The sequence below is a fragment of the Chelonia mydas genome, chromosome 3, assembly GCF_015237465.2.
Source record: "Chelonia mydas isolate rCheMyd1 chromosome 3, rCheMyd1.pri.v2, whole genome shotgun sequence".
Taxonomy (NCBI): Eukaryota; Metazoa; Chordata; order Testudines; family Cheloniidae; genus Chelonia; species Chelonia mydas.
In genome coordinates, this window is record NC_057851.1 from 71,270,221 (window position 1) to 71,297,933 (window position 27,713).

Here is a 27,713-nt window from a genome sequence, read left to right on the forward strand (position 1 = left end):
ATTAAGGGTCTGGAACACATGACTTATGAGGAGAGGCTGAGGGAACTGGGATTGTTTAGTCTGCAGAAGAGAAGAATGAGGGGGGATTTGATAGCTACTTTCAACTACCTGAGAGGTGGTTCCAGAGAGGATGGTTCTAGACTAGTCTCAGTGGTAGAAGAAGACAGGACAAGGAGTAATGGTCTCAAGTTGCAGTGGGGGAGGTTTAGGTTGGATATTAGGAAAAACTTTTTCACCAAGAGGGTGGTGAAACACTGGAATGCGTTACCTAGGGAGGTGGTAGAATCTCCTTCCTTAGAAGTTTTTAAGGTCAGGCTTGACAAAGCCCTGGCTAGGATGATTTAATTGGGGATTGGTCCTGCTTTGAACAGGGGGTTGGACTAGATGACCTCCTGAGGTCCCTTCCAACCCTGATATTCTATGATTCTATGTGCATTGACAATCAAAAAAAAGTTAACAGAACGTTGGGAATCATTAAGAAAGGGATAGATGATAAGACAGAAAATAGCATATTGCCTCTACATAATCCATGGTACGCCCACAGCTTGAATACTGCGTGCAGATATGGTCACCCCATCTCAAAAAAGATATATTGGAATTGGAAAAGGTAAAGATAGGCAACAAAAATGATTAGGTGTATGGAAAAGCTTCCATATGAGGAGAGGTTAAAAAGACTGGGACTTTTCAGTCTGGAAAAGAGAGACAACTACGAAGGATATGACAGATGTCTTGACTGGTGTGGAGAAAATGAATAAGGAAATGTTATTTACTCATTCACAAAACACAAGAACTAGGGGTCACCCAGTGAAATTAATAGGCAGCAGATTTAAAACAAAAGGAAGTACTTCACACAATGCACAGTCAACCTGTGTAACTCACTGCCAGGGGATGTTGTGAAGGCCAAAACTATAACAGGATTCAAAAAGGAAGGAGTTACGTTTATGAAGGATAGGTCCATCAATGGCTGTATGACAGGACGGTCAGAAATGCAACCCCATGCTCTGACTGTCCCTAGCTTCTGTTTGCCAGAAGCTGGGAGTAGACGACAGAGGATGATTGCCTGTTCTGTTCATTCCCTCTGAAGCCCTTGGTGGAACACAGGATACTGGGCTAGCTGGACCATTCGTCTTACCTGGTATGGCTGTTCTTATATTATGTTCTTACGTGTGTTCTAAAATCGTTACATGTTTTACAGGCACATGAATTGACCACAAACAATTTTATCATTGGAAGGGAGATCTACACTGTCCTTAAAACGTGCTTGTGTAAAATGTTGGCATGACCCTATGCCAAGTAGAACGTACGGAGACAGTTACACAGATAACTAAGGAAAGAGTACTAGGTTCCATAATCCTGGACAGCTCATAAGGCCTTATCTTACAAGGCCTCCACCTGCAGAGCTCTCATTGACATCAGTGGAACAGAAGTCTTGCAGAATTGGGCCCATATTTTATTCCTGAAGATTGAAACTAATGACAAAACTCCCACTGACTTTTCTGGGGTCAGGGTTTCACCTGAGTTGCTTCAGAGAGAGAAAAAGAAAGAAGAAAAAAAAAACCAACAAGAGCCTAGGAGTGCTACAAGGCATAGAGGATACAAGACCGAGTAAAATTAATGCATACACTATAGTCTGGTTGACTGAATTTTAATGCTAAAACACAAGCCCAGAGGGTGCACTGGAGGTGTGCAGAGGGTGTACTGGATTGCCACCCAGAATCTGATCAACAATTAACAGCTCTCAATTACAAAAGAGGCTCTTTAAATTGCTTCCTGAAGGAAAAAATAATTTCCTACATCAATTTCAAGGAAACCAAAATTCAAAATTTTCCCCACCAAATCCACTTAATTTTTTTTTAAAATCATGGCAAAACCCTGATGAAAGCTTAACTTCACCAGTAAATCACACTGCTTTTCATTACCTCCCATACCCTGATCTCTGCTTATATGCATTCTCCCTGTTTAAATTATAAGCTCTGTGGGGAAGGGACCTTGTCTTCCATGCCTTGCACACCGTTATTTTTTTTATATAACACCAACTCTTTCTGCCACAGTTTGGAAAGAGTTCTCAAAAGACAAAACACTTAACCCCCAACCCTCACACGCAACATCATCTATCTCTGTTCATTACAAAACTGTGTGGATCCCGTATACACAAGATTCTTTACTCGTGGGGGAATTCTGTGCCAAAAAATTAAAAATTCTGCACATAATATTTTAAAATATTGCAAAATTCTGCATATTTTATTGGTCAAAATAACACAATATAAACAGTTTCAGTTATTTTTGGTCATTTATTTTAAAATATCTGTCAGCAAGTACATCTATAACAATACAGACAACAAAAAAGATTCAGGAAATGTTTTTTGACAAATAGATTCTCTGAGTAATAAATAATTCATTTCAACTACAGTACAGAACCGTATTTCCCACACCCCTCAGAAGCAATGCAAACGCTTGGGGGAGGCAGGGATAATGGAGTTGCTGAGGGAGAGAGAAGTAATTACTGGGTGTCATAAATATAAAGGGAAGGGTAAACCCCTTTAAAAATCTCTCCTGGCCAGAGGAAATCTCCTCTCACCTGTAAAGGGTTAAGAAGCTAAAGGTAACCTCGCTGGCACCTGACCAAAATGACCAATGAGGAGACAAGATACTTTCAAAAGCTGGGAGGAGGGAGAGAAACAAAGGGTCTGTGTGTCTATCTATATTCTGTCTTTGCCGGGGATAGACCAGGAATGGAGTCTTAGAACTTTTAGTAAGTAATCTAGCTAGGTACGTGTTAGATTATGATTTCTTTAAATGGCTGAGAAAAGAACTGTGCTGAATAGAATAACTATTTCTGTCTGTGTATCTTTTTTGTAACTTAAGGTTTTGCCTAGAGGGGTTCTCTATGTTTTGAATCTAATTACCCTGTAAGGTATCTACCATCCTGATTTTACAGGGGGGATTTCTTTATCTCTATTTACTTCTATTTTTATTAAAAGTCTTCTTGTAAGAAAACTGAATGCTTTTTTCATTGTTCTCAGATCCAAGGGTTTGGGTCTGTGGTCACCTATGCAAATTGATGAGGCTTTTTATCCAACATTTCCCAGGAAAGGGGGGGTGCAAGTGTTGGGAGGATTGTTCATTGTTCTTAAGATCCAAGGGTCTGGGTCTGTAGTCACCTAGGCAAATTGGTGAGGCTTTTTACCAAACCTTGTCCAGGAAGTGGGGTGCAAGGTTTTGGGAAGTACTTTGGGGGGAAAGACGTGTCCAAACAACTCTTCCCCAGTAACCAGTATTAGTTTGGTGGTGGTAGCGGCCAATCCAAGCACAAAGGGTGGAATATTTTGTACCTTGGGGAAGTTTTGACCTAAGCTGGTAAAGATAAGCTTAGGAGGTTTTTCATGCAGGTCCCCACATCTGTGCCCTAGAGTTCAGAGTTGGGGAGGAACCTTGACACTGGGACTGGGTGTGAACTTGGAGGGTTGTTGGGTAAGGGTGGGAAGAGTATGGAACAGCTTTTTAGGGGGGCAGGGAGGGATTCTTAGGGAGCTTAGTGCAGACTCTGACTGACCCCTAGCCTCTCCCATTCAGACAGGCACATATGCTCCGTCCCCATGTGTCCCTGCACCCCGATGTGTCCTTCACCCAGTCCACGTGTCCCTTCAACCCCACTCAGACACCCACTCGCCCCATCCCATGTGGCCCTGAACCCCTCACCTGTCCCCATGTGGCTCTGTACCCCCTCCCCCTTCCGGCTCTGCGTTCCCCCACCCAGCCACTCCCGTTCCTATGTGTCCCTGTACCCTCTCCCCCATCCCCAAGTGTCTCTGTGCCCCCACTCAGCCACTTTTTGTCCCTATGTAGCTCTGCACCTCCTCCCCCATCACCAGGTGGTCCTGCAACTCACTCCCCCCTGTGGCCCTGTGCCTCCGTGCCTCCACTCCATTCAGCCCCTGCCCCGCTCTGTCCACTCTGTCCTCCCCCACTAGCCCTTATGAGCTCCTGTCTGACCACCCCCATAGCACCCCACACTGACTGTCTCCCCATAGCCCCTGTCTCCTGATCTGGCCTGACAGGCGCTGTAAAGGCGGCACTACAGGCTCTCTCTTCCCCCGCTGGCCGGGACCTGTTGCTGTGTTCTATTACCACAGCACCCTCTGGTGGGCAAAAGGCAGAACTGCAGCAACATTTCAGCAGAAGCTTTTTTCTGCACAAAAAATTAAAAATATGCATGGCTCATTAATTATGCACACACGCAGTAGCACAGAATTCCCCCAGGACAACAAGATGTTTGGGGCGGGGGGGGGGGTTGGATACTGAATCCATAACTAAACTGCTGAACAAAATCAAAGACTGGAATATTTTAGAGGACTTACAACACTGTGGATAAGTGACCAAGCATGAGTACGGTTCTTAGTGACATAATGAGACATTTTGTTATCAATTTAAATAGCAGCTGCATTCTGTCTCAAGTAACTGAGCAATCAAGTGTCTAAAATTTTTTGCACACTCATTAAAAAAAAGCAAGTAATTTAAATGTTTATAAATTCATTGCTTGAGAGCAGCTCATATCAAAGTTACGCGTATTGAATTCAAGTGAACTTACACTTGATTATATCTGTTTTTGCTGAAAATTCTTTATTATGTGACATCCTACTACAATACATTTTGTACAGTTATGTAATGTATTCGCTACGGGCCAAATTTGCCACCTTTTCTCATGTTGATCAACACCTTAATCCACGAGTGGTCCTATTGAGGTCAAGTTCAATTTCAGCTGAAAGGTCAATAGGATACCACATGGAGTAAGATTTTACTCAACATGAGTAAAGGTGGCAGAATCTGCCCTTATATGTTTCAGTAAATCTTTCTTACGGGGCATTGTGCAGATTAGTTAGTGTAAAAGTATTAATGAATGTCAAAGTATTATATTACTCTAACTTGTATGTGGCAGTTAAATGTTCCTGTAGTTCTTGGATAAGTATATATCTGCCTTTCCATAACACCGTATTATGAATGGAAACTTAACAGGAAGTCTTGTTGGCCTCTTTCACTCCCATAACGGGGAATGAATTACTAAAACAGGAGCTGGCTCTCATATACCGCAATGTCTAGATTACTGCAATTGTTGTAATTCACATATGTATCAATCTTGGAACATTATTTAGAAGCTCTATACTAAGGTGGATTTCAATGCAATGTGACAACACCTATAGAAAGGGGAAAAAAATAGTACTCTAGAATTATTTTTTGTGCTTAACTTGGCTGATATACAAATGAACAATACATAAAAAATCCTCACTATGCAACTCATATTGCCCTCTTTTGTATTTCAACCATTTTTCTCCAGCAAGCTGAATTGCTTTGAAGCTGGTCTCCTCGATTGCATTCCCTGACCTTTAGTTTAGTTGCTGCCACAAACAGCTTAATAGTTTCAGTCTGCTCCTTGCCCTGTAAAGCCACTAAAAAAACCCCACATATATTCGTTTGCCCTTTTCTCACTATATTTTCCACACACTCCTTTGGCCAATGTCTCTCTCTTCTCCCAATATCTCCTCAGTGGTCGTCTGTGAATAAAAATTAGGATTTTTTTTAATCAATCATAAAATCTCCTCAAGAATTCTGATGAATGAAGCACAGACACGTTACTTGGATCTGATGAGGAAGTGTCCACTTTTAAAATCAGGGCCTCAACATAACACGAATGAGTTTCGTTATGGTCTTGACCATTCTCTTCAAATCTGTACCAGCCACTCCTGGATAGCCTTTCCATTCAGTTCACATCAAATCATTGTGTGCTGTTCATCATCACCTTTTGATTTTTGCAAGCAACATTCAAAAATGTATTTTTTTTATTAAACTTGAGTCATTTGAAGTTTCAAGAGAAAATAATTTGGTGGCTCAATCTAATCCCAGTAGCACAAATCCACAATCAATTTGATTTAATTGTCAACCTTCATTAGGACAGGATCAACCCTGGATTAGTATTGTACATCCACACTGAGATGCACTAGCCAAAGCATGTGGGAAAACTGGGAAATAACCTGCCCTCACCATTCTTGATTTTAGCCAATGTCTCTAATAGCAATTAAAACGAAAAAAAAATAAAGTAAATGAAGAAACTAACCCCCAAAGTAAGTAAAATAATTTGGACAACTTCAGATCAGAAACATATATAACGCGGGGGGGAGGGAGAGGGGAGATAAACTAAATCACTAAAAATATGCAAAGCACAAACATGCACCATAAACACATGGACTTACGCAGCATCTTCTCGCCTAGGACATGAAGAATTTCCAGCACTAGCCAATGGATATCCAAGTGGAGATGCAGTAAATGCCACGATGGAGGAAACAGCTGTGATAAAAGACAATTTTTTTTTCTAATTTCATATTTCCTAAGCAAGGCCTGGATCCTACCCTAAGAACCATGAGGACAGGCAGACTCCTGTGACCATGTGGAGTCCCACTGATGTCAAGTATAGCATTAAATAATGTGTTCCAAAGTGAAAGAGAAAATGTTCTTCCTCACACACTTACTCTTCTGGTTTAGAGCAGGTTCACAAAATCTTTAATCTAACCCCCAATCCAACTAATCAGAACATCTTAGTTCAAGGTGAACAGGTGAAGCACCACCAACTTCCTTCTAGCACACACATTAGATAGCAGAGAACTGGTAAATGGACCATACCAAGGATCAATTTTTTCATTCAGAGGCAAGAGCGCTAACCATTTTAACCTCTGAGACCTCAGAGCTACTCAAAGTGTAAGGCATCCATCCGTAGGAGAGAGAACATCAGTTCTTCATCAGTCCCTTGACCCAAACAGACTGAATGGTGAGAATCTAAATGTCACTCCTTACCATAGGTATTTTCCTTCATCATAATGATTTGCATAGCACTCTAAGCATGGAATCTCTTTTACACAAAAATAAAATAAAAATATTCCCTACCACAAAAGGAAAAATCTTATACCTGTATACTGCTCTAGTCTATTAAATGTTCTAGAAAGGGAAATAGAGTTATTGCAGTTTTCTCCTTCACAAATATGCTCTTTTCCTATTTTAGACAAGTTTCAGAATTTGTCTTTATAAAAGTGCCTCTTCTAGTTGGGAACTCAAGAGTTCTCACTATCATCGTGGATAAACACAATGAATTTTTGAAAAACAAATAATAGCACTATGACAAGCTGATTGATCAAGCCTATTTATTCACCTCTAAATATAATTACATTTTATTAGCATAATGCCAATAAGGATTCTAAAAGGGAAATATTGTACAAAGAAAATGCAAGGTCTAATACACCCAATGTCAAAAAATAACTAACTGTGTTTGAGCAATATGGGATGACACTTAACTAATAAGTGCATGAGATGCACTCCCATTTTTTAAATAAAACTAATTTTTATTCATCATAATTTGTAAGAGTCAAATCTGGACTGTTATATGATGTATTAAAAAGGTAAGCCAAACCTTTGCCTGATGTTGAATGGTAAATGCTCCCAGGACACTACTTGGGAGTTCATACAGATGTCCAATATGTAAGGTCAAGGCATGAAGCTCCTCAACCAGCACTGAAGGGAACTGGACTTCCAGTTCTTCATATGGATGAAGTAGCCCATCATTCTCTGTTTTGTGTGATTCCAGGTATCTGAATGAACAGCACATCAATATATAATTAAAGGGCGCATAACAGATGGTTATGCAAAACTAAATACACACAATAAATTAACTGGTTATTGAAACTGAATATGTCATCTCACCTGAAGATGAACACCTTCACATAATTCAGAAATGCAATACACTGATGTCTGATGTTGCCTGCTTCAGAGTGTAGGTTTGCAGCCTGACCTGAAAACAGAAAATTAAAAAGTTACAGGCATAAATCACTTCTTTCAAAAGATATCTTTATAATACTAATGACACACTGTAGTGATCAAATATATTTCACAATAAGTTCCAAGAACAATTCCATTTAAACAATATCGTTCAAGTGTAAACAAAATGTTATATTACAATTTTTCCCTGCTAAGTAACCTCCACACAAACTATCACAAAACACGGTCCAGTTAAAGGTAGAAGGAAGAGAAAAATGCTATACATAGTTCAGTACAGTGGGACTCCTTCACATTATCTTCACTTGTTTTCCCTGACAGAGTAGATTAAAAAACAGAAAAGCACAACTTTAGAATCTGTGAAGATGTAAGCAAGCATTATTATGGATTAGTTTTAATAAGGAGAGAGTGGAAGAATGAAAAACACCATCATCAGACAAATTCCTAGGAACACTATGTGGACACTGAAGCCCAAAAGCATTTTCAAAAGCTACATTTTAACTGCATGGGACGGAGAGGGAGGGATAAGGTTTTGCCAGCACAGGAGAGACCACATTTACAAGAACTTCACATGATACTAGTAAGAATATTTCCAGGAAATTTACACTAACAGATATAAAAATTTGGAAGAACTAGGAGCTAATATGCTGCAGGTTATTAAAATGTCCAGACTGACATATAAAGAAAGAGAAGTACTAGCTGGTCCAATAACAGAGAAGAAACAGATAACAATTTCATCATTAAAATCAGGGAAGAGTCCTGGATCTGATGGAGACACCTCTGAATACTATAGAATGTTTAAAGCACAGATATTGTTATTAAGTGCACTTCAGTCTTCTGAACTGATTCACCAAAACCAAGGTGGCTTTATAGATGGAAGAAGTCCCTGAAATAATACAAAAAATGGTTACCTACCTTTTCGTAACGATTGTTCTTCGAGATGTGTTGCTCATGTCCATTCCATTCTAGGTGGACGCGCGCCCACGTGCACAGTTGTCGGAGATTTTTACCTTAACAGTATCCGTAGGGTCGGCAGTGGTGCCCCCGGGAGTACCGACCCTACACCCTCTCAGTTTCTTCTGGCCAGCAACTCCGACAGAGGGACAGCAGGGCAGGTAATGGAATGGACGTGAGCAACACATCACGAAGAACAACAATTACGAAACATAGGTAAACGTTTTTTCTTCAAGTGCTTGCTCAGGTTGATCCCATTCTAGGCGACTCACATGCAGTATCTGTTCAGGTGGCTTATAGTACTGCCCTACCAAAGCCAGTGTCATTCTGGGCCTGCTGGGTAAGCGTGTAGTGGGACGTGAACGTATGGATGGATGACCAGGCGGCCATCCTGCAGATGTCATGGATAGGCACTTGGGCCAGAAAGGCTGCCGAAGAAGCCTGGTCGAGTGGGCAGTTACAATCGCCAGGGGTTGCACCTTCGCCTGATCATGGCAGAAGCGAATGCAGGCGGTGACCCAAGATGAAATTCTTTGTGCGGACATTGGGCAACCTCTCATCCTGTCAGCTACCGGGATGAACAATTGCGTCGACCTGCAGAATGGCTTGGTCCTTTCAATGTAGGAGGCTAACACCTTCCTGACATCTAGGGAATACAGCCGCCGCTCCTCCTCCGATTTATGAGGCTTTGGAAAGAAGACAGCTAAGAAAATGTCCTGGCTCGTATGAAACTGGGAGACCATTTTGGGCAGGAAAGCCGGGTGTGGTCTCAGCTGGACCTTGGTTCCGCGGTGAGCACCCTAATCTCTGAGACCTAGCGGGCAGATGTTACTACGACCAGGAATGCAACCTTCCAGGGCAGGAGAAGAAGAGAGCAGGAAGCCAAAGGCTTGAAGGCGGGGGGTCCTGTGAGCCGCGACAGCACCAGATTCAAGTCCCATGGAGGAATGTGCACGTAGAGGTGCTCAAGGCCCTTGAGGAACCTCACAGTCATGTCCTGGGTGAAAACCGACCTACCCGCGAGCGGTGGATGGAAGGCCGAGATAGCCACCAAGTGAACCTTGACAGAGGAAAGGGACAGGCCTTAGAGTTTGAGATGCAGAAGGTAATCTAGGGTTAACTGCATCAAGGTTTGCGCAGGCTGAATGCCTTTATCTGAGGTCCAGCAGGTGAACCGCTTCCATTTGGCCATGGTGGAGGGTTTTCTGCTCCTCAACAGGACCTGTTGGACATCAGCCAAGTACTGCTGCTTCTGCTCATTCAACCATGCAGCAGCCAAGCCATCAGGTGCAGCACCTACAGGTTCATATGCAGAAGACTGTGGTGGTTTTGGGATAGCAGGTCCGGTTGGAGCGGTAGCTGGAACGGAGCGGCCACTGAGAGGTCCAGAAGCGTGCTGAACCAGTGCTGGTGCAGCCAAGCCAGTGCTATGAGGATCACCCTTGCCCTGTGCTGCTTGATTTTCATGAGGACCTTGGAGAATAACGGCACCGGGCGGAAGGCATACATCAGAGCCCCAGACCCCGGGAGCAAAAATGCATCTGACAGGGATCCTCCGTCCATACCCGCATTGAACAGAAAACGTGGCATTTCCTATTCTGCCTGGACGCGGACAAGTCCACCAGGGGAGTTCCCCACTTGTGGAAGATGAAGCTGACCACATCCGGATAGAGGGACCACTCATGGTGAGACAAGAAGGTCCTGCTGAGGCGATCTGCAAAGGCGTTCTTGGCCCCAGGGAGGTGAGTGGCTCTGAGATGGATATTGTGCTGCAGACAGAAGTCCCAGCGCCGGAGGGCTTCCTGGCAGAGGGCAAACGACCTGACTATGCCCTGCCTTTTTTCTTCTTTGAGTGCTTGCTCATGTTGATTCCATTCTAGGTGACTCACAAGCAGCGTCCATGAAGGTGGGCTCAGAGTTCACAGTCTTACAGCTTGCAGCACTGCTCTGCCAAAGCCAGCATCATCTCAAACTTGCTGGATAAGCGCATAATGAGACACAAACGTGTGGACAGACAACCAGGTAGCGGCCCTACAGACCTCTTGGACTGGTATCTGTGCCAGGAAGGCCGCTGATGACGCTTGAGCCCTCGTTGAGTGTGTGATCACAATTGCCGGTGGAGGCAGCTTCATCAGCTCATAGCAATGGCGGATGGAGGCCGTGATCCAAGATGAACTTCTCTGAACAGACACCGGGCGACCTTTCATGCTGTCCGCCACTACAATGAACAACTGCGTTGACTTATGGAACAGCTTCGTTCTACCTATGTCGAAGGCCAGCACTCTTCTGCCGTCCAAGGTGTGTAGCCTGTGCTCCTTATCTGACATATGAGGCTTTGGAAAGAAGATGGGTAAGTATATGTCCTGGCCAGTATGAAACTGAAAAACGACCTTGGACAGAAATGAACTGGTGTGCCCCTGCTTGTCCTTTTCATTGGCCGCAGAGACAACTAGCGAACCCGGAAGTGGGTGGGTATAAAAGGTATTTGAATCCTTTGGCTGGGACAAAATACTTCTTTTCGGCCCTTTTAGAGGTGGGATGGATGGACGACAGGGCATTGGCAATTTTCAGGATCCCGTCGTGCACTGGTAATGCAACACGGGCAGGGGTAGAGGCTGAGAGACATTGAACAAGGTGTCCACCTGCTCAGCCATGTCCTCTACCTCTAGGCCCAAGTTCTCAGCCACCCATTGAATCAAGGCCCGGTGTTCTTTAAAATCGTCCAGCGGGCTAGTCCTCGAGGGTCCTGCGACTGCCTCGTCCGGGGACGAGGACGACTATACCACCAGGGAAGGTTCTAGGGCATCATCCTCCATGGGGGAGGAGGGTTTTGGGATGGGCACTGCCTCCTCTACCCCAACCTCCAAGCGTGTCTCACGCACCGAGCCCGGTGCTGCTGGTGCAGACAGCTGTTGCGCCAAGGTTGTGGCAGATGAGCGGTGCGAAAGGGGCATCATCATCACTGACACGCACTCCAATGAGGCCACTCTGATGGCCACTGGCTGTGCTGCCAAGGCGGTGCCATAGATGTTGACACAGCCTCAGGTGCCCAGTCGCACTGGTGGGGTCTTGGCAAGAGGCTGAACTGCCTGTCTGTGCCAGAGGAATCCCCTTCCGGAGACCACGGTGGTCCCATCGATGTCTGTGTCTGCCACCGGAGACCGGTGTTTGGAGTGGGAAGATCAGTGCCAGTACCAAGAGGACTGGTGCTGGGGGGAACAGAATCATGACAGGGAGCGCTCCCATGGGGCAGGTGACTGAGATCTATGCCGAGAAGACGACTGACGAGAGGGAAAACGGTGCCAGTAATACAGAGATCTGGGCTGTGATGCTGGAGATCTGCGGCACAAAGATGGAGAATGCTGCCTTGGCCCAGAGGATCAGCGGCACTCCATTGCCCCCTGAGGGGTCTTAGCGGCTGGCTTGCCCTCGTAGCGTGCCGTTGCCATTTCCTGCAGCACGCACGGTGCTGCCACCATGGAGACCTCTGATCTCTCCTGGCTGGTGGAGCTTGGGAAAGCATCAATGCTGCCAGAAGTTTGGGTCCTCTACCGCTCCCAGGAGTCAGTCGTGGATCCTTTAAGGAGCTAAGGGCCCCAACCAAGGGGACACCTCCACATGGCTCTAGAGTGCCCAAGCGGCCTGAACTGTGTCCTTTGGACAATGTCCCCTGGCCTTTCTTGCAGAGCTGTGCTTCTTCGTTTTCTTTCTGAGCACTGGCAACAGGGGTGCACTGCGCACCAAGGCCTAGGTACAAGGTGAGTCTTGGCGGGACAACTCAGAAGCCAGACGAAGGGCAGCCTCCATGAGGAGGCTCCACAAACGAATATCCTGCTCTTTCTGAGTCCTGAGTCAAAAATTTTTACAAATACGCACTTGAGGCAGCTGCAGTGGGGATCACTTACAGGCATATGCCTGTCACAGTCCATGCAGGGCTCAAACCCCGGAGCCCGGGGCTGCCCCACCTGGGGCAAAGTCCTCACTGGGACTCTAACTCCTAACTACATTTAACAACTACTTAACAATAACTACTATAAACAACTATTTACAAGGCCCTAAGGCTCGAAGTCAGAAGAGAGGAAGCCGGTAGCTCTTGCTATGCAAGGAAAGGCGCTCTAACTAACCACCAGGGGCAGTAAGAAGAAACTGAGAGGGTGCAGGGCCGGTGGTGCCTGATATACTGACGCATGAGTGCGGCACTCAAGGGGTCGGCCAGCCAGCCCCATGGACACCGCTAAGGCAATAATCTGACAACCACTCACTTGAGTGCACGCACAACTAGAATGGAATTGACACGAGCAAGCACGAAGAAGCAAGCAAGCAAGCAAGAAGAAGAAAACTTACATGTGGCACAGCACTCCAGAAGCACTAAAGAGGTCTACATTCTAACTGTCTTAACAGAATGCATATTTCTATTCAGAATGTTAGGGTTTTGAGGGTCACTTGCAGAAGTGGATCAAAAGAATGTATAAAAATCCTATGACATGCACCTGGGGGGGAAAACTGAGCCAGTAACACTACACAGAATAAGACAAGGATGTCCCTTACACCCTTCTTATGTGATTTAATTATCAAAGCACTAGCACAAAAGATCAGGGACGCATGTTCAAGGAATAAGTGCACTGGGAATAGAAAACAAAATTTCCCTGTATGCTGACAACCTTATGCTTTTTACGCAAGATATAAATAAAAGTTGGCTACTGTAAAAGAAATAATTGAAGCTTTTGGTCAGGAATTGGGGTACAGACTAAACTACTCTAAAGCCTAGTCAACACTTGAAAATGAAGTCGGCTTAACTACACCACTCAAGGGGGTGAAAAATCCACATCCTTCAGCAGCATAGTTAAACCAACCCCACCACCAGCATAGACAGCACTAGGTCGATGGAGGTTGACCTAGCTACTGCCTCTTGGAGAGGGGGATTAATTATGCCAACAGAACAGCCCCTCCTGTTGGTGTAGGTAGTGTCCACACTGAAGCACTACAGCAGCACAGGTGCAGCATTTCAAGTGTAGACAAGCCCTTAATACTATGTCTCGCATCCAAAAGATTCTTAAAAGATGACAAATGCCCAACAAAAGTAGTGGATAATAAAATTAGATATTTGGATATTAACATAAGACCAAATGGGGAAGTTGTTTAAATTAAATATTGAGCCCCAGTGATGAAAATTATTTGCAATGATCGAGGCAGGAGGAGATTTTTCACAATATTAATAAGTAAAGGGATAAAAACAAATAAAAACTATTAAGCTACTTTAGATAGGAAAACAAAACAACAGAAATACTGAAATCATTGAGATGCTTTGATAGGAGCACAATAATCTTGTTCTTACAGGAACAATAAATAGTCAAGAAGGGCATACAGAAGACAATCACTGAATTACATTCCCCATCCCACCTCTAACTGTCCATATTTCCTAGCTTCTGAGAGTCTTCCCCTTCATCCCCGGAAAACAGTCAGCTTCTCAATAAAGGTTTTAAAAATGAATACAAATGAGTAAATATACATACATCATGTTACAGTTGTATTTATATAATTTGAAAGAAGGGGAAAGGGGAATGATATAAACAGGTAAAATTAACATGCAATATGCTGTGAAATATTGTTAATTTTGTTTGAAGGTTTATATTTATACATGTCATGACACTGTAACTGAAGTACATGATGGGGTGTACCTGGCCTATGCAGCTCCATACAGGAGGCCCAAAAGTCCTACTACACCCCGCCCCAGGAAGAGGCAAATGAAAGTGAGTTCTCCAGGCATACCTAAAGAGATCTCACGGAAGCAGGCAATCGAAGCCCAGCAGGCTCAGATAAAAGGAGCTGCAGGGTTTCAGCAGGCCAGTTCCTCGCTAGGACCAGAGGGCTGAGGCAGGCAGTGCCTTTCTGGCCAAAGGTGTATGAGGGATAGCTAGAGTTTAGTTCTGGCTGTGTTTGCAGAGATAGAGAGAGAGAGAGGACCCAAGAACCTTAACCCTGATATAAGGGTGAAACTAAAAGGGGCCAGGGAGGAAGAGGCCCAGAGACGAAGCAGCAATTAATGGAAAATCAAGCAGGGTGTAGCTGTTTATAATGTCCGTGGGTTGGAACCCAGAGTAGTGGGCAGGCCTAAATTCCCCCACCAGCCATAGTGGCATAAACCCCAATAAGGGGGACAGGAGTTATTTGAGAGCCCAAACAAGGCTGAATTTAATGGGCCCAGAACACAGACTGAAGACGCTAGTAAGGACAACAGGACTGTTCATTTATTGGACTCTTTACTACCCTAGAAGAGGTTCATTTGGATGTTGTGACATGGCTGGAGGGCCAAGCCACCGAAGATCCACCAGTGTCCACTGGCAGCCTGGAGGGAGAACCGGGGGTGAGAAAGACTGCAGTACCAAACCCATCTGCTAGGAAGCACCGAAGAGGTGAGTACTCCCATTACAAAATGTTTTACTGTAAATGATTTGAAATATCAAAAATGTAAACGGGAAAAAAGGATCTGCACACATCTATCACATCTCAAAGATTTCTGCAGTGAGTCTCCAAAGCTCACTGGGGGTAGAAGGAGAAATGGAGGGCGATATGGGCTGGCCAGATGTACATGTACAACCCAACCATAAGGCTCAAATCAAATTTGGGGGACGATGGAAGAAGCAGGTTTGGCCCGTTCCTCCCTCAAATACTCTGTATTTAGTGACTGTGGCCTAGTTGCATGTGCACTCTGGCCAACTAGGGCAGAGGATTTAATCCCTCAGCTTTGCACTTATTTTCAATAGAGCAAATTGTTTGCTTTTACTCAGACTTTGCTCCATTTTCTAGCATTAGGTCTGGTAACAATAATATTTATGATACCTTTGAACAAAGGACACCCAAATGCTTTACAAACACTTGCTTCAGTGCGTATCTTACAGACTGCATGCACCTCAGGGCCTGAACCATGTCTTCAGTCAACCTTGGTACTTCAACAGAACACTCCTGCATGCATTTCTTACATGAATGAAATCATTATTATACCAAAGACTGTAAAAGAAGGAAGTGCATTAGCAGATGCATGAAGAGATTAAGGCTTTTGCACAAGCATGTAATGTTACAGAAGCTACATATGACTCACTGGAAGAGGAAATAGCAGCAATAGTGCCATAGAATTTATGCTAAATTTGCCCAGACGTACATGGTGCCTCACCTATAAAAGACATAGTATGGCTCCTACATTTGATTTTTGGCAAATATTTTACTTTATTATATTTTGTTACCTTGATATCTGACAAAGTGAACAAGATAAAATAAAGAGCACCAAATAGATGCTTAAATTTAAAAAATAAATAACTTTTTTGGTCCAAGAACAACAGATAGAAGATTAACTGGAATTTAAAATAAAATCCTTTCCAGGCTGAGACCTTAAAGGTAAAATCTCAGCCAAAACTAGACTTTTATGACAAGTCAACTAGCCCTTGAAACTAGATGTTTATAAAGGAAGCAAGGCGACAAGCTCAGACCTACAACTATAATGGAACAGCTGATTGGTTGGATCATCAATTAAAAGTAACACTAGTATGACAAGTTTCAGAGTAGCAGCCGTGTTAGTCTGTATTCGCAAAAAGAACAGGAGTAATTGTGGCACCTTAGAGGCTAACAAATTTATTTGAGCATAAGCTTTCGTGAGCTACAGCTCACTTCCCCAAACAAAAAGCACAGACGTTTATTTGTGCCTTTATAACAACTATTTCCAAGTAGCAACAGGATACCATTGACAGTGTATTTCTGAGCTATTACTTCAGTTCTCAACTTGCTAAAGTAATTTGGCCTTCAACCTCACAATAAGCCTAAGGCTGCAATAATCCGTCAGAAACATACTTCTCATGCCTTAGTATTTAATTCAAATTAACTGTTTTGTAGTGCTGCCATTTCATCGATTTTGTTGCAAAGACAAATGAAGTCCATAAATAATGTCTAAACTAAGCAAACATAACAACTTGTTTATATGTAAGCCAGGAGGATACAAAAAAATGCTATCTTAATAACTAAAATGATCATTGTGAGATTGAATTAATTTTTTATTTTTAAATTCAAAGAATTAATGGTTCACCAAGCCCTGCACTATAGGTGAAATCCTGGCCTTGTTGAAGTCAATGATAAAAATTGCATGGCCTTCAAGGGGGCCAAGATTTCACCCAAGGCATTTGCTATATAATCAACATACAGTTAGGCTGGTACTAAATGTGTCATGACACTTCTGCTAAGAACAGCAGACATCTTTCTTCCCCACTAGCTTTAGCCTACCACTGCAATAATGTCAGAAATATATACAGCCAGAGATATTAAGACATTGCAGGTTTATGCTAATACATATTATTAATGTTTGTATCGTGGGAGCACCTAGAAGCTCCAATCAGGAATCAAGGCCCTGTTGTGCTAGATTCTTTACACCCACATAATAAAAAGACAGTCTTCTACATCAATATAAATGGAAATATGTCAAACTTACCAAAGTCTGATGAACTCATCTGTACTAGGTTTTCCAATTTGTGTATGTGTTGCCTAATTAAAAAGATACCATAAAACTATGTATTATATAATTAAAGGCTATTTCACAAACATTCATTTTATAGTACTGTAAATGTATAAAATGTTTTTCCAAAACACAAAAGAAGAAACAGACTCTTCCCAGAAAAGCTTACAAGAGCATAAACTGGGCATCAGGTCACTCAGGAGAGGCTACAGAGACATCGAATACAAGGGATCATCATAAGGAAAATGCAATGCTGTTCCAAGCATGGCACAGAGGGCACCATGAAAAAAGGTGTAAGGCCAGGAGACAAAATAACGGCTAAAGCAAGATGTGTTTAGCGATGAAGCAGGCAGACATGAGAATAGAGACGTAGAAGGGGCAAGACTGGGCAGGATTCTGAAGGTGAAGAATTTGATGTGGAAAACAACAATCTACTGAAGGGATTTTGGGGGAGGATACATGAATGGAGTGGCAGAAGATGACTTTAGCAGCATTTATAACAAACTGGAGGTCAGATATGAGAAAGCCAGAGAAAAGGATCAGGCAAGAGATAAGCAAGGTGTAGCTTAAGTGATTTATTTAGATTCATAAAATGTACTAGTCAGTCTCTTAATTTGTGTCCAAAAGTAAACAACAAAAGTCAGCTCAACAGATTTCCTCTTATCTTCTACCCTCCATACACTCCTCAACACCACCATCTTGCCCCAGTATAAATTTGGGAGAACAGACAAGTCATGCATCCTACATAGAAGGCCACCAAATGATTTACAGAATAGAAGACCCCTCTCATGGAGATTGCCCAGCCAGCAACCCCCTCATTATATAAAGTAGAGAGGTACTATTAATTTGGGGTACTTTAATTAATAGTAACAGCCACAGTATTGGGTAAGGGGAGTTTGTCTCTAAGGTAGGAAGAGCTCAATAATTCATGGTTTTTGTAGGTGAAAACCAATAACTTCACTTAGCCCTGGTCTACACTAGGACTTTAGGTCGAATTTAGCAGCGTTAAATCGATGTAAACCTGCACCCGTCCACACGATGAAGCCCTTTTTTTCGACTTAAAGGGCTCTTAAAATCGATTTCCTTATACCACCCCTGACAAGTAGATTAGGGCTTAAATCGGCCTTGCCGGGTCGAATTTGGGGTACTGTGGACACAATTCGACGGTACTGGCCTCCGGGAGCTATCCCAGAGTGCTCCATTGTGACCGTTCTGGACAGCGCTCTCAACTCAGATGCACTGGCCAGGTAGACAGAAAAAGAACCGCAAACTTTTGAACCTCATTTCCGGAGACTGCGGGAACTGTGGGATAGCTACCCACAGTGCAACACTCCGGAAGTCGACGCTTGCCTCGGTACTGTGGAAGCACTCCGCTGAGTTAATGCACTTAGAGCATTTTCTGTGGGGACACACACACTCGAATATATAAAAACGACTTCTATAAATTCGACCTAATTTCGTAGTGTAGACATACCCTTAGACATCTGGTTGACAGCCACCGCAAATCACAGCACACAGGTGCAATGTAACTCAACAGGAAGTGCCAACTAATAATAATGCCACTACATTCTGCACTAACTGTAATTTTTCAGATTGCTTTCAAGTGTAGCCTCCATGTAGAGTGTATGGCAGTAATTTGGACGTGAGAAAGGCATACATAACCATGGTGAGGTCATGAAAAAAAAAGTCTGCATCCTTTTTGTCAAGCGCAAATTTTAAAAACTCTATGAAATCTCCAGCTATCCTGCAAGGATCCAATAAGCCCCTGTACAAGGAGAGGTGAAGATACTCCTACAAGTGGGGACACCGAAATAATCTCCACCATTCTTTCCCCACATTGTACAAAAGCCGCTTCAGTCATTTGGGTTGAACTTCAGACAGCTATATCTCATCCACACTAGAAACTTTATTAGACACTGGATAAGTTTCTTCAATCACATCCATTGTGTGGGAAAAGATGGAAGCACTGGGTGATTTCAACAGAGAGTCCCAAAGTTGAAAGTTAGATAAGTGGAGAGAGCAGGTAGCAAAGGAGTCAAGTAATAGTTTAAAAAAGAAAACATTAAATCAATATAGTGCAGAGACGGAGTGAGCCCAGGGATGGAGTGGGAAGGGTAAACTTAGGCCTGGTCTACACTTGGGGAGGGGTGGGGGGGAAAATCGATTTAAGATACACAATTTCAGCTACAAGAATAGCATAGCCGAAGTTGACGTACCTTAGGTCGACTTAGACTCACTTACTTCGTGTCCTCACAGCGTGGGATCAACAGCCACCACTCCCCCATAGACTCCCCTTCCGCCTCTCGCCGTGGTGGAGTTCTGGAGTTGACGGCAGAGCGATTGGGGGTCGATTTATTGCGTCTACACTAGATGTGATAAATCGATCCCCAACAGATCAATCACTACCCGCCAATCCGGCGGGTAGTGTAGATGTGGCCTAAGACTCAGGCTTTGTCTACACTAGCAGTTTTGATGGCAAAACTTTTGTCGGTCAGGGATGTGAAAAAAACCACACCCCTGACTGACATACGTTTCACTGACAAAAGCGCCGGCATGTACAGTGCTATGTCGGCGGGAGAGTGTCTCCTGCCGACATAGCTGCTACCGCTTGTTGGGAGTGTTTTAATTATGCTGGCAGGAGAGCTCTCTCCCTCCTGCATAAAGTGGCTACACAGGAGACCTTAAAGCGGTGCAGGTGCAGTAGTACAGCTGCACCGCTGTAAGGTCTATAGTGTAGACTTAGCCACGGGTCACAAAAAAGAAAGCAATGGAGTAGTGTTGCAGGAGAACAAATGGTAGGGAGAGATACAGACCGCTTTTTGGAAAAGTGTAAAGAGAGTGACAGAGATTCTAACTGGGAGTTGGTAGAGACATCAAATGAACAGAAATAAAGAATAATTATATTGCCTTGAGAGGGGTCTTCTATTCTGTAAATCATTTCATCCAGAGAGACAAGTGCCTTACACTTCAACTACAAAGTCCACACAAGGCTCACTTCACCCACAACTGAAATAATCTTTGGTGTGGGATGTGGAATCACCTTATCTCTAAACAAATCTTTCGGGCAGGATGGAATGAACACAGCCATATCCAACACTAAACACAAAGGTAATGTAGGTAGCAAAATGTAATGACCAAAATTGGATTTTGGCCAGGACACCAGTGTTTTATGACCGTATTCTTATAAAAAGTGCAAGAGGAAGTTTCATGGCCACAAATGTTCAGGAACTCAGTTTTATAGCTCGTTTGAAAGATATGTTCAGTTTTTTTTATGCACACAGAAAACATACAGAATACAATTTTAAGCAAATGTTATTAGTGAAAATAACTGGCTAAGCAGAGTTCACATATTAGAGCCCCATTCCCTACAAAACTGCCTCTGTAGGTGAAGAGTTAGCTAAAGCTATGTATACCTTTTGGGCTCAGCTGCCACACAAACTATATTCTATTCTGAAGAAATGCTTCCTCATCAGAAGCAACCTTCGAAGGCCACCTACCCCTGCTGCTTTCCCCAGGGCGAACTCTTTGACTCCACCAGCCTGATTGCTATACATGACAATTGGATTCTAGAGAATGATACCAGTGATGGCAATTAATGTGCTTAGTGCCTCTCTACCATCCTACAAGATAAGCTGAGTCTACAGATCAGTTACATGGATAGAAAACACTCCTGGGACCAAACAGGATCAATTTTTGGCACCGAATGAATCAGGTAGAATGCTGAAAAGGGACACACAGAGATTCAGTTAACTAATCAAAACCATTAACGAGCTATCCTGCCATCTTTTTTTCTATGTGGAAAAAAAAAAAACCATGGTGAAGTCAAAGCTTATATCAAAAGAAGCAGAGCCAATGTATTTTTTAAAAAAAAACATTCTCCTCCCTCCCATTTTTCAGGATCTGTGCCATTATGTTACAAAGACCAGAACCTATTAATGACATGTTCCATGACATGCCCTTGGTAATACCCTCAAGGTACAGCAGAATTCACTGTAATCAAAGGAGTGATGGGATATATGACAGATGTTTGAAGTATCATACAAAAAAACCCAGTCCACCCTCCATGTGCTTTACATCCTGAGGATTAACAGTAGCAAAGAGGATTATCAATGATCTGTATGTTTGCACTGACCAGATTAAACATCTGCATTGAATTAGTCAAACACAGAGTAACTGTATCCAAAGAGATTGCTGACACTATCCTAATCCAAACAAGTGAAGAAAATGCCACGTCCAACATTTACAGTATTTGATTTATAGCATCCACGTTTATGTGCACATACAAAAAAGTTCATTTAGTCTATTTAATTAAAGCAAAACCTGATACAGTTTAGGGATGTACTCTGAAACTAGACAAGTATTACTGTACATTATGAATTAAGCATAAAATTGTTGTAACAGATATATTTCTTCTCATGAACCATGCTGCTTAGAAATTCAAAGTCAAGTCACATTACGCTTGAATTCTAATGTGTAGTTCGCTAGTGTATAGTTCATCAATTTTAAATACTCTACCAATAAGTCACCTGCCACTCACTGGATTGCACGGTTCATATAATATGGTGTTTACTACACATTAAGTTATTTTGCCTATGGCTTTTGACAATTTCATAAGTAGAAACCCCCAAAGTATATTAAGCAACATAGTATAATTAAATCTTGAAAACAGGACAATGAGGTAATAAGAATATCATACCTAAGTAAACCAAAGAGAAGTCTACAGGACTCAACTAACGCAATTTCAGTAACCCAATGAAAGCCAAATATTTCCACTGTATCTTCTTCATAGTCAGTTGGAGAAGGATCCAGTCTCAGCAAAAGCCTGAAAAAGAAAGCAAGCACCTGTTAGGGGGCTTATTCCTTCACCCACTTACTTCCCTGGTCCTTCTCGCATGAACAGAGAGCAACAATACCCGAAGTCCAAAGGTGCAAACAATTCGATGTTTATTGGGGTGAACTTCCAGCAAGCATAATTCCAGTTTCCTTCCTTAGTGTTCCCCTTCCCAGCTCTGACACCACAGAGCCTTACACCTGTGTCCCTGTTCCCATTTCCCCCTTTAGCAAAACATGATTCCAATTTCCCCACCCCCATTCCCTGTTCCCATTTTCCCCACACACACCCACCCACTCACTTCCCGATTGACTGCAGACTATACAGTAAAACTTGAGTTCTGCTTAGCTATACCTTAACCAATCATTTTCCTGAAATTTAACTAACCAATCCTAACATATTATAACATGATTATGTAACCAATTATATCCCACCAGCTTAATTAGTTTACACCCAGCAAAATTAATTATACAGCAGACAGAACAATCACAGAACCAGACAGAGATTATACAGACAAACAATAGCAAAGTGAGAACTATAATGACAAAACAATACAGAAGTGAGGATTTCACATCTCAGCTATTGATAAGTGAGTTCTTGCCAGACAGGATGCTATCAAACTAAGTTTCCTTTTACATTTTCTAGGCACTTCCCTTTCTCTGGAGGTGATAGGCACTATCAGGACAGGATTGTATTCCTAACAGCCCAATAGCACCTTATTTCAATGTGACTAGTTTGGAATGTGAGGATGTGACTGTTCACTTCCCAGCTTATGGCTGCCTCTGTTGCTTAGCCAAAGGCCTTAATCTAAGAACAGGGCCTCAGACTGTCACAGTAAGAGAAGGACCTTACACTGGCAGACAGTGATTTTGATTCTTTCTTTTATACCTCTAACTAGCCAAGTGATAAGAATACACCTAAATTCTTCGAGTACAGGCCTTTACAGACAGGCCTGAATATCTATATTCTAACAGCACCATTCACAGATTCTTCTATATTATAAAGGATACAGTACCTACAGATGACTTGTGTTATTTTATCAATGTCTGTAGTGTTCACGCTATAGACAGGAAGTTCCAGTGCTCTCCAAGGAAAGGCTGTTAAACCTTTTATAGTGATACAGTATCTAGTATATAAAATATGGCAACTCCTAGCTCCAACAGCATAAAATCATCTGTCATAAACTACAATAAATTTTAGACACAAAGAAAAACTAGCCTATCATTCTAAAGCATCTTTCACCCTTACAGTGGGGCCTGCTTGAGGCACGATATACAGCTTGTTTTTAATACGAAGAAGACGACTGCTACGTTACCTAAAGCACCCCACTGCAATGTACGTCACAGGTGAAATATTGATCCACCTGAATGGTCCAGCATGTCTAATCATTATCTCTAGAATGAGCATTTATTCTTCTATGTGAACTTACTAGTATTTATAAGTAACCCTTTGGACATAGATACAGAACATAACCTTAAACAGCTGAAATAATCACATCCACATAGTTTGTGGTTTCATAATAAGTTACTCTAACTCTAGACCAAGAAAATCATTTTATTTTAACACTCAAGTGCTCTACAGACTCCAGGGTTTATCTCAGCCACCTCTGGTCGATTCTGCATCATTACTGCACATAGTTTAAAGAAAAGCAAGAAAGAGCATTTCTAGTTTAACTGTAAAGAAAACATACTGGACAAAAGAATGGCCTTCTTTCACGGTAGTAGTTAAATTATTGTTCCCCTGGCACTATGTTTGGCTACTGATTCAGTACTCAGAGGGAAAAGCAGCACCTACTGAGTTACCAGTGCTACTTCCTGCAAGACCTATATACTTCTAGGTAAGGACCAAAACACTACTTATTTATGAGACGTGAGCCAATCGCAGCCTAGGATGATGGTATGATTATTATTTGTATTGCCATCGTGCCAAGCAGTCCAGTGGTTCTAGGTACTGAATACCTCCATTCGTGTTCCTAAGAATTTACATTCTAACTAGACAAGACAGACAAAGGAATTATCGTCCTCATTTTACAAATGGGGAATAGATGGGCAGATAAAGGTGAAGTGACTTGCCCAAGGTCACACAAGAAGTCTGTGGCAGAGCTAGGAATTTAATATTTTAATCATAAACTCAAACATCTGAGTATTTTAATCATAAAACCACCCTTCTTCCCTGGTATGAGTGGCAGGCTTGTCTGAGGGACACAAATGGTTGAAGAAGAAAACAAATTTAAAGACACTGGCAGCGGCTGAAAGAAGCAACTGAAACATTCAAAAGTATAATATGCTTTAAATATATAAATAAATATAAATATATAAATTCAATTCATACCTCTTAAGAGACCCACTTGCTAGATGAGACTCTACAGAAAAGTTTCTCCCTCCATCTCGATTGTCTAAAGCACAGGAAAAACAAGGGGGTCTGGAGTTCTCCTTTTCCACTTCCATAGCCATCTCTAAGCTTTCAGTGAGGTATGGGGGTGTGAGGGAAATAGTGAAGTCATCATCCATTGTTTACACTTGTTCCTGAAAATGTATTTTAAAAACCAAATAAAACTCAGTTTTCTGAAAATGGGTTTCGTGTAGCTACATTTTCCCTACTGAATGAAAAAAGGTAATTGAGTTAAAGACTCCCCTGTTATCCATGACCTACAATAAAAGAGCATTGCAGCTCAAGTGCATGCTAAATAGCAATAAATCTGCAGACTGAATCACTGCTCCAATATTAATTATGCAACTATGTAACTCACATATTGATAATGTGAGTAAAATTACCATATGATTAATTCCGATTTAGCTAAGGCTGCAAGAAAGCTTGTATTTAAAATCTGTTTACCAAAAAGTCTGAAAGTGAAAAGGGAGAGAACAAAAGCAAGACTAATGTTCACTAAACAAGGGCATATGTCTAAAAAAAAAACTTAATAACTGACTTTAAAAAAACAACCAGAAAATTAAGATTTTAAACAGTAACCTGAAAGTGCAGGTTATATCTACCATAATTATATCTATTCTAAATTCAGCCATGGTTTCAGTTTGGTTGCTGACACTTCTTAGCAATGTTTTTACATGATCTAACTCACTCTGCAGTATTGTTTAGTCTCAAGTCAATATGATCAAATATTTATTGCTTAAGCATATCTTCAACCTTTGTTTGATGCCTGGTTTTGAACTTCCCCATGAATTATTAAGCATATTCATTGTAATTTTGCAAATCACAGTAAACACAGAAGTACAGTTTACTAGGCTGACCCAAATTAAAGGGATCACTTCACACACTCCTGAACTAACCCAGATTATAAATACAGTAGGACCTGATCACAGAAGGAATCCAGAAAGCAGAAAAGCAGAAAAAGGGCAATGACTTCTAGACAGCACATTTTAATTTAACTCCAGAGATAGATTAGGGACAGAGCTTCATAGTTACCATCCATATACAATTCTGTGAATTTCCCCTCTGCAGTATTGCTGAACATTTGAATCAACGGCTGATTTGAGATTTTAGGCCATGCAGTCGGCAGAGGGGAGGGGCTGCGGATAACCCAGGGTGCTGCAGGCACTGCAGGCCATGTCCTGAGGGTCCCTACTAGGCACCTGGCGCGCAGGGAAGGGACAACCGGGCACAGGGCGAGAGAAGGGGAGCGGCCGCGCGGGGAGGAGCACGCGCTGGTGAAGGGGCGAGCCCCGGGGCCGGGTGCACGCGCTACCTACGTGTCTCGGAATTTTTGCCTCTTCTTCCGAACCCCGATACTTTTCCGTACGTCCCGCGCACACCAGCTATCCAGCTACTGCGCATGCTCGAGGACAAGCGCTCCGGCAACACTCCCTGCTCATTGGACAGGGCCCCTGCGTGACTCCGCCCACTCTGTCTCCAGAGCCGCTCGCGCTCTCCCACCCCCGCTTCCGCCTGCGGCCCGCCAGACTGAGAGAGACAAACCCGTGGCAGGGGCCATCTGCAAATGGCACCCCCGGCCGTTGCGCCGCCTGCAGGGGGGAACAGCCATGCGAACCACCCTCGCCCAACGCGCGCTGCCTTCCGGACGGGCAGGCTGCCCCCTCCCGGGCTCTGCTCCGCCCCCCGCGGCTCTGTCCATACCCCAGCCACATCCAGCGTCCTGCCCCCAGCCATCCCCACAACACTGCTCCCTCCTGAGGGTTCTGCACCATTCCCCCACGGCATTGCCCTCCAGCCCCCGCCCCAGCATTGCCTCTACCACTCCAGGGCTCTGCACCATCCCCCCAGCCACCTCTCCAGCATTGCTTCCACCTCAGGGCTCTGCACCGTTGGCCCCAGCCACCCCACCCCAGGGCTCTATGCCTTTCACACACACACATGCACCCCACCCCTCCCCGCCAGCTCCACCCCAGGCCTTTGCACCATTCCCCACCAGCAAACCCCTCAGCATTCTGCCCCTGTCATTCTTGCCATAGGGCTTTGTGCTACTCCCCACCAGCCAGTGTCCCAGTCACCCCCCACTCATCTACCTAGCAGTCAACATTCACACATTTCCTCCAAAACCTGTATTTCACACTACTTTCTCCCAGCTGTCCTTCACCTTTCCTGCACTCATTCATCCACCCTGCTACACACACACACAGGTTCCTTATTCCATATCAGCCCCACCACACATTCTGGGCCAGGCCCTCATCATCAACCCCCCCTAGGAACCTCCCACTTTTCCTGACAGCCATATGCCAGCCAGCCACCCAACTATCTCCCTGAATGCCCAGGGCTTACATTTGGCCGGAGTTGTCTGGAGTGGAGCTCCAGTAAATTCCCTTAAGATTTTATAGCATGTCAGGGCATGGGGGGCTCTGGGAAATACTCTATGAGAATTTAAGCCATTCCCATCCCACACACTCATGGCAGCCATTCCTTGTCACCCTCTCTGCCTATCTCTCTCTTCCAGTCACCTTTTACAACTTCTCTATCACCCACACATGTATTCCCTGCCAGCTACCCATTCAAATCCCCACATTCCTTGCTGTCCACCTTTCCCCTTCCTGGTCACACATCCCACTCCCTGCCAGCCTCCCATCATTTCTACCAGCCACCTATATATTCCCCTTCTTGGCACGTGCACACATACCCTACACTTCCTTTCACTGATCCAACCACACCCTTCCTAGCCATTTCCCACAATACCTGCCACAGTTTCCTTGCCGTGACCCCACTCATTTCTCTCCCATCTATCCAACCCCAAATTCCTTGCCAACTGCCCACCATATTCCCTCAGTCTCCCATCCAGATAGCTCCTCATTCCCACCCAGCCAACCTCCCGTTTCTTGCTGACAGCCACGCATCTAAATTCTGCTTCCCACCGACCCTTCCCTGAACTACCACCACACACACTGTTGCCCCCACCAATTGCACCTAAGCTCCTCTCCTGCACATTACCTCCCAAAAACCCATCCCTTACCAGCCATCTTCCACCCATACTCACTCACCATCCATTCTATGTACATTTCCATTTTCTGCCATTCACCCACTCTCCTCCCGTTCCCCATCAGTCACCCATCTCCCTCCCAGATATCCCTCAACATTCTTGGCTAGCAATTCCTCTCCCAGCCAACCTCCCCTTCCCGCCCCCCCCCCCCCGCCATCCTTTCTAGCCATGTT

At 43.6% G+C, this 27,713-nt stretch overlaps 1 protein-coding gene across 5 annotated transcripts in view; it reads right to left on the reverse strand.

Annotated features, from left to right (window-relative positions):
- The window catches only part of MMS22L (MMS22 like, DNA repair protein), a 135,641-nt gene extending 109,622 nt beyond the window's left edge, over positions 1–26,019 (reverse strand). Inside the window, exons 1-7 of one of the 5 annotated variants that reach the window (XM_043542671.1) lie at positions 25,805–26,019; positions 24,429–24,622; positions 21,963–22,088; positions 17,243–17,295; positions 7,744–7,831; positions 7,454–7,631; positions 6,246–6,339 (exon numbers count right to left, since the gene is read on the reverse strand). In XM_043542671.1, the coding sequence (XP_043398606.1) occupies positions 6,246–6,339; positions 7,454–7,631; positions 7,744–7,831; positions 17,243–17,295; positions 21,963–22,088; positions 24,429–24,607 (718 nt within the window). In that variant the 5' untranslated portion in view covers positions 24,608–24,622; positions 25,805–26,019. Of the gene's footprint in view, positions 1–6,245; positions 6,340–7,453; positions 7,632–7,743; positions 7,832–17,242; positions 17,296–21,962; positions 22,089–24,428; positions 24,623–25,520 lie in introns of all 5 variants that reach the window. The other 4 variants (XM_007052789.4, XM_043542673.1, XM_043542672.1 and 1 more) reach the window with 4 other exon arrangements.
- Between the last annotated feature and the right edge of the window lie 1,694 nt (positions 26,020–27,713).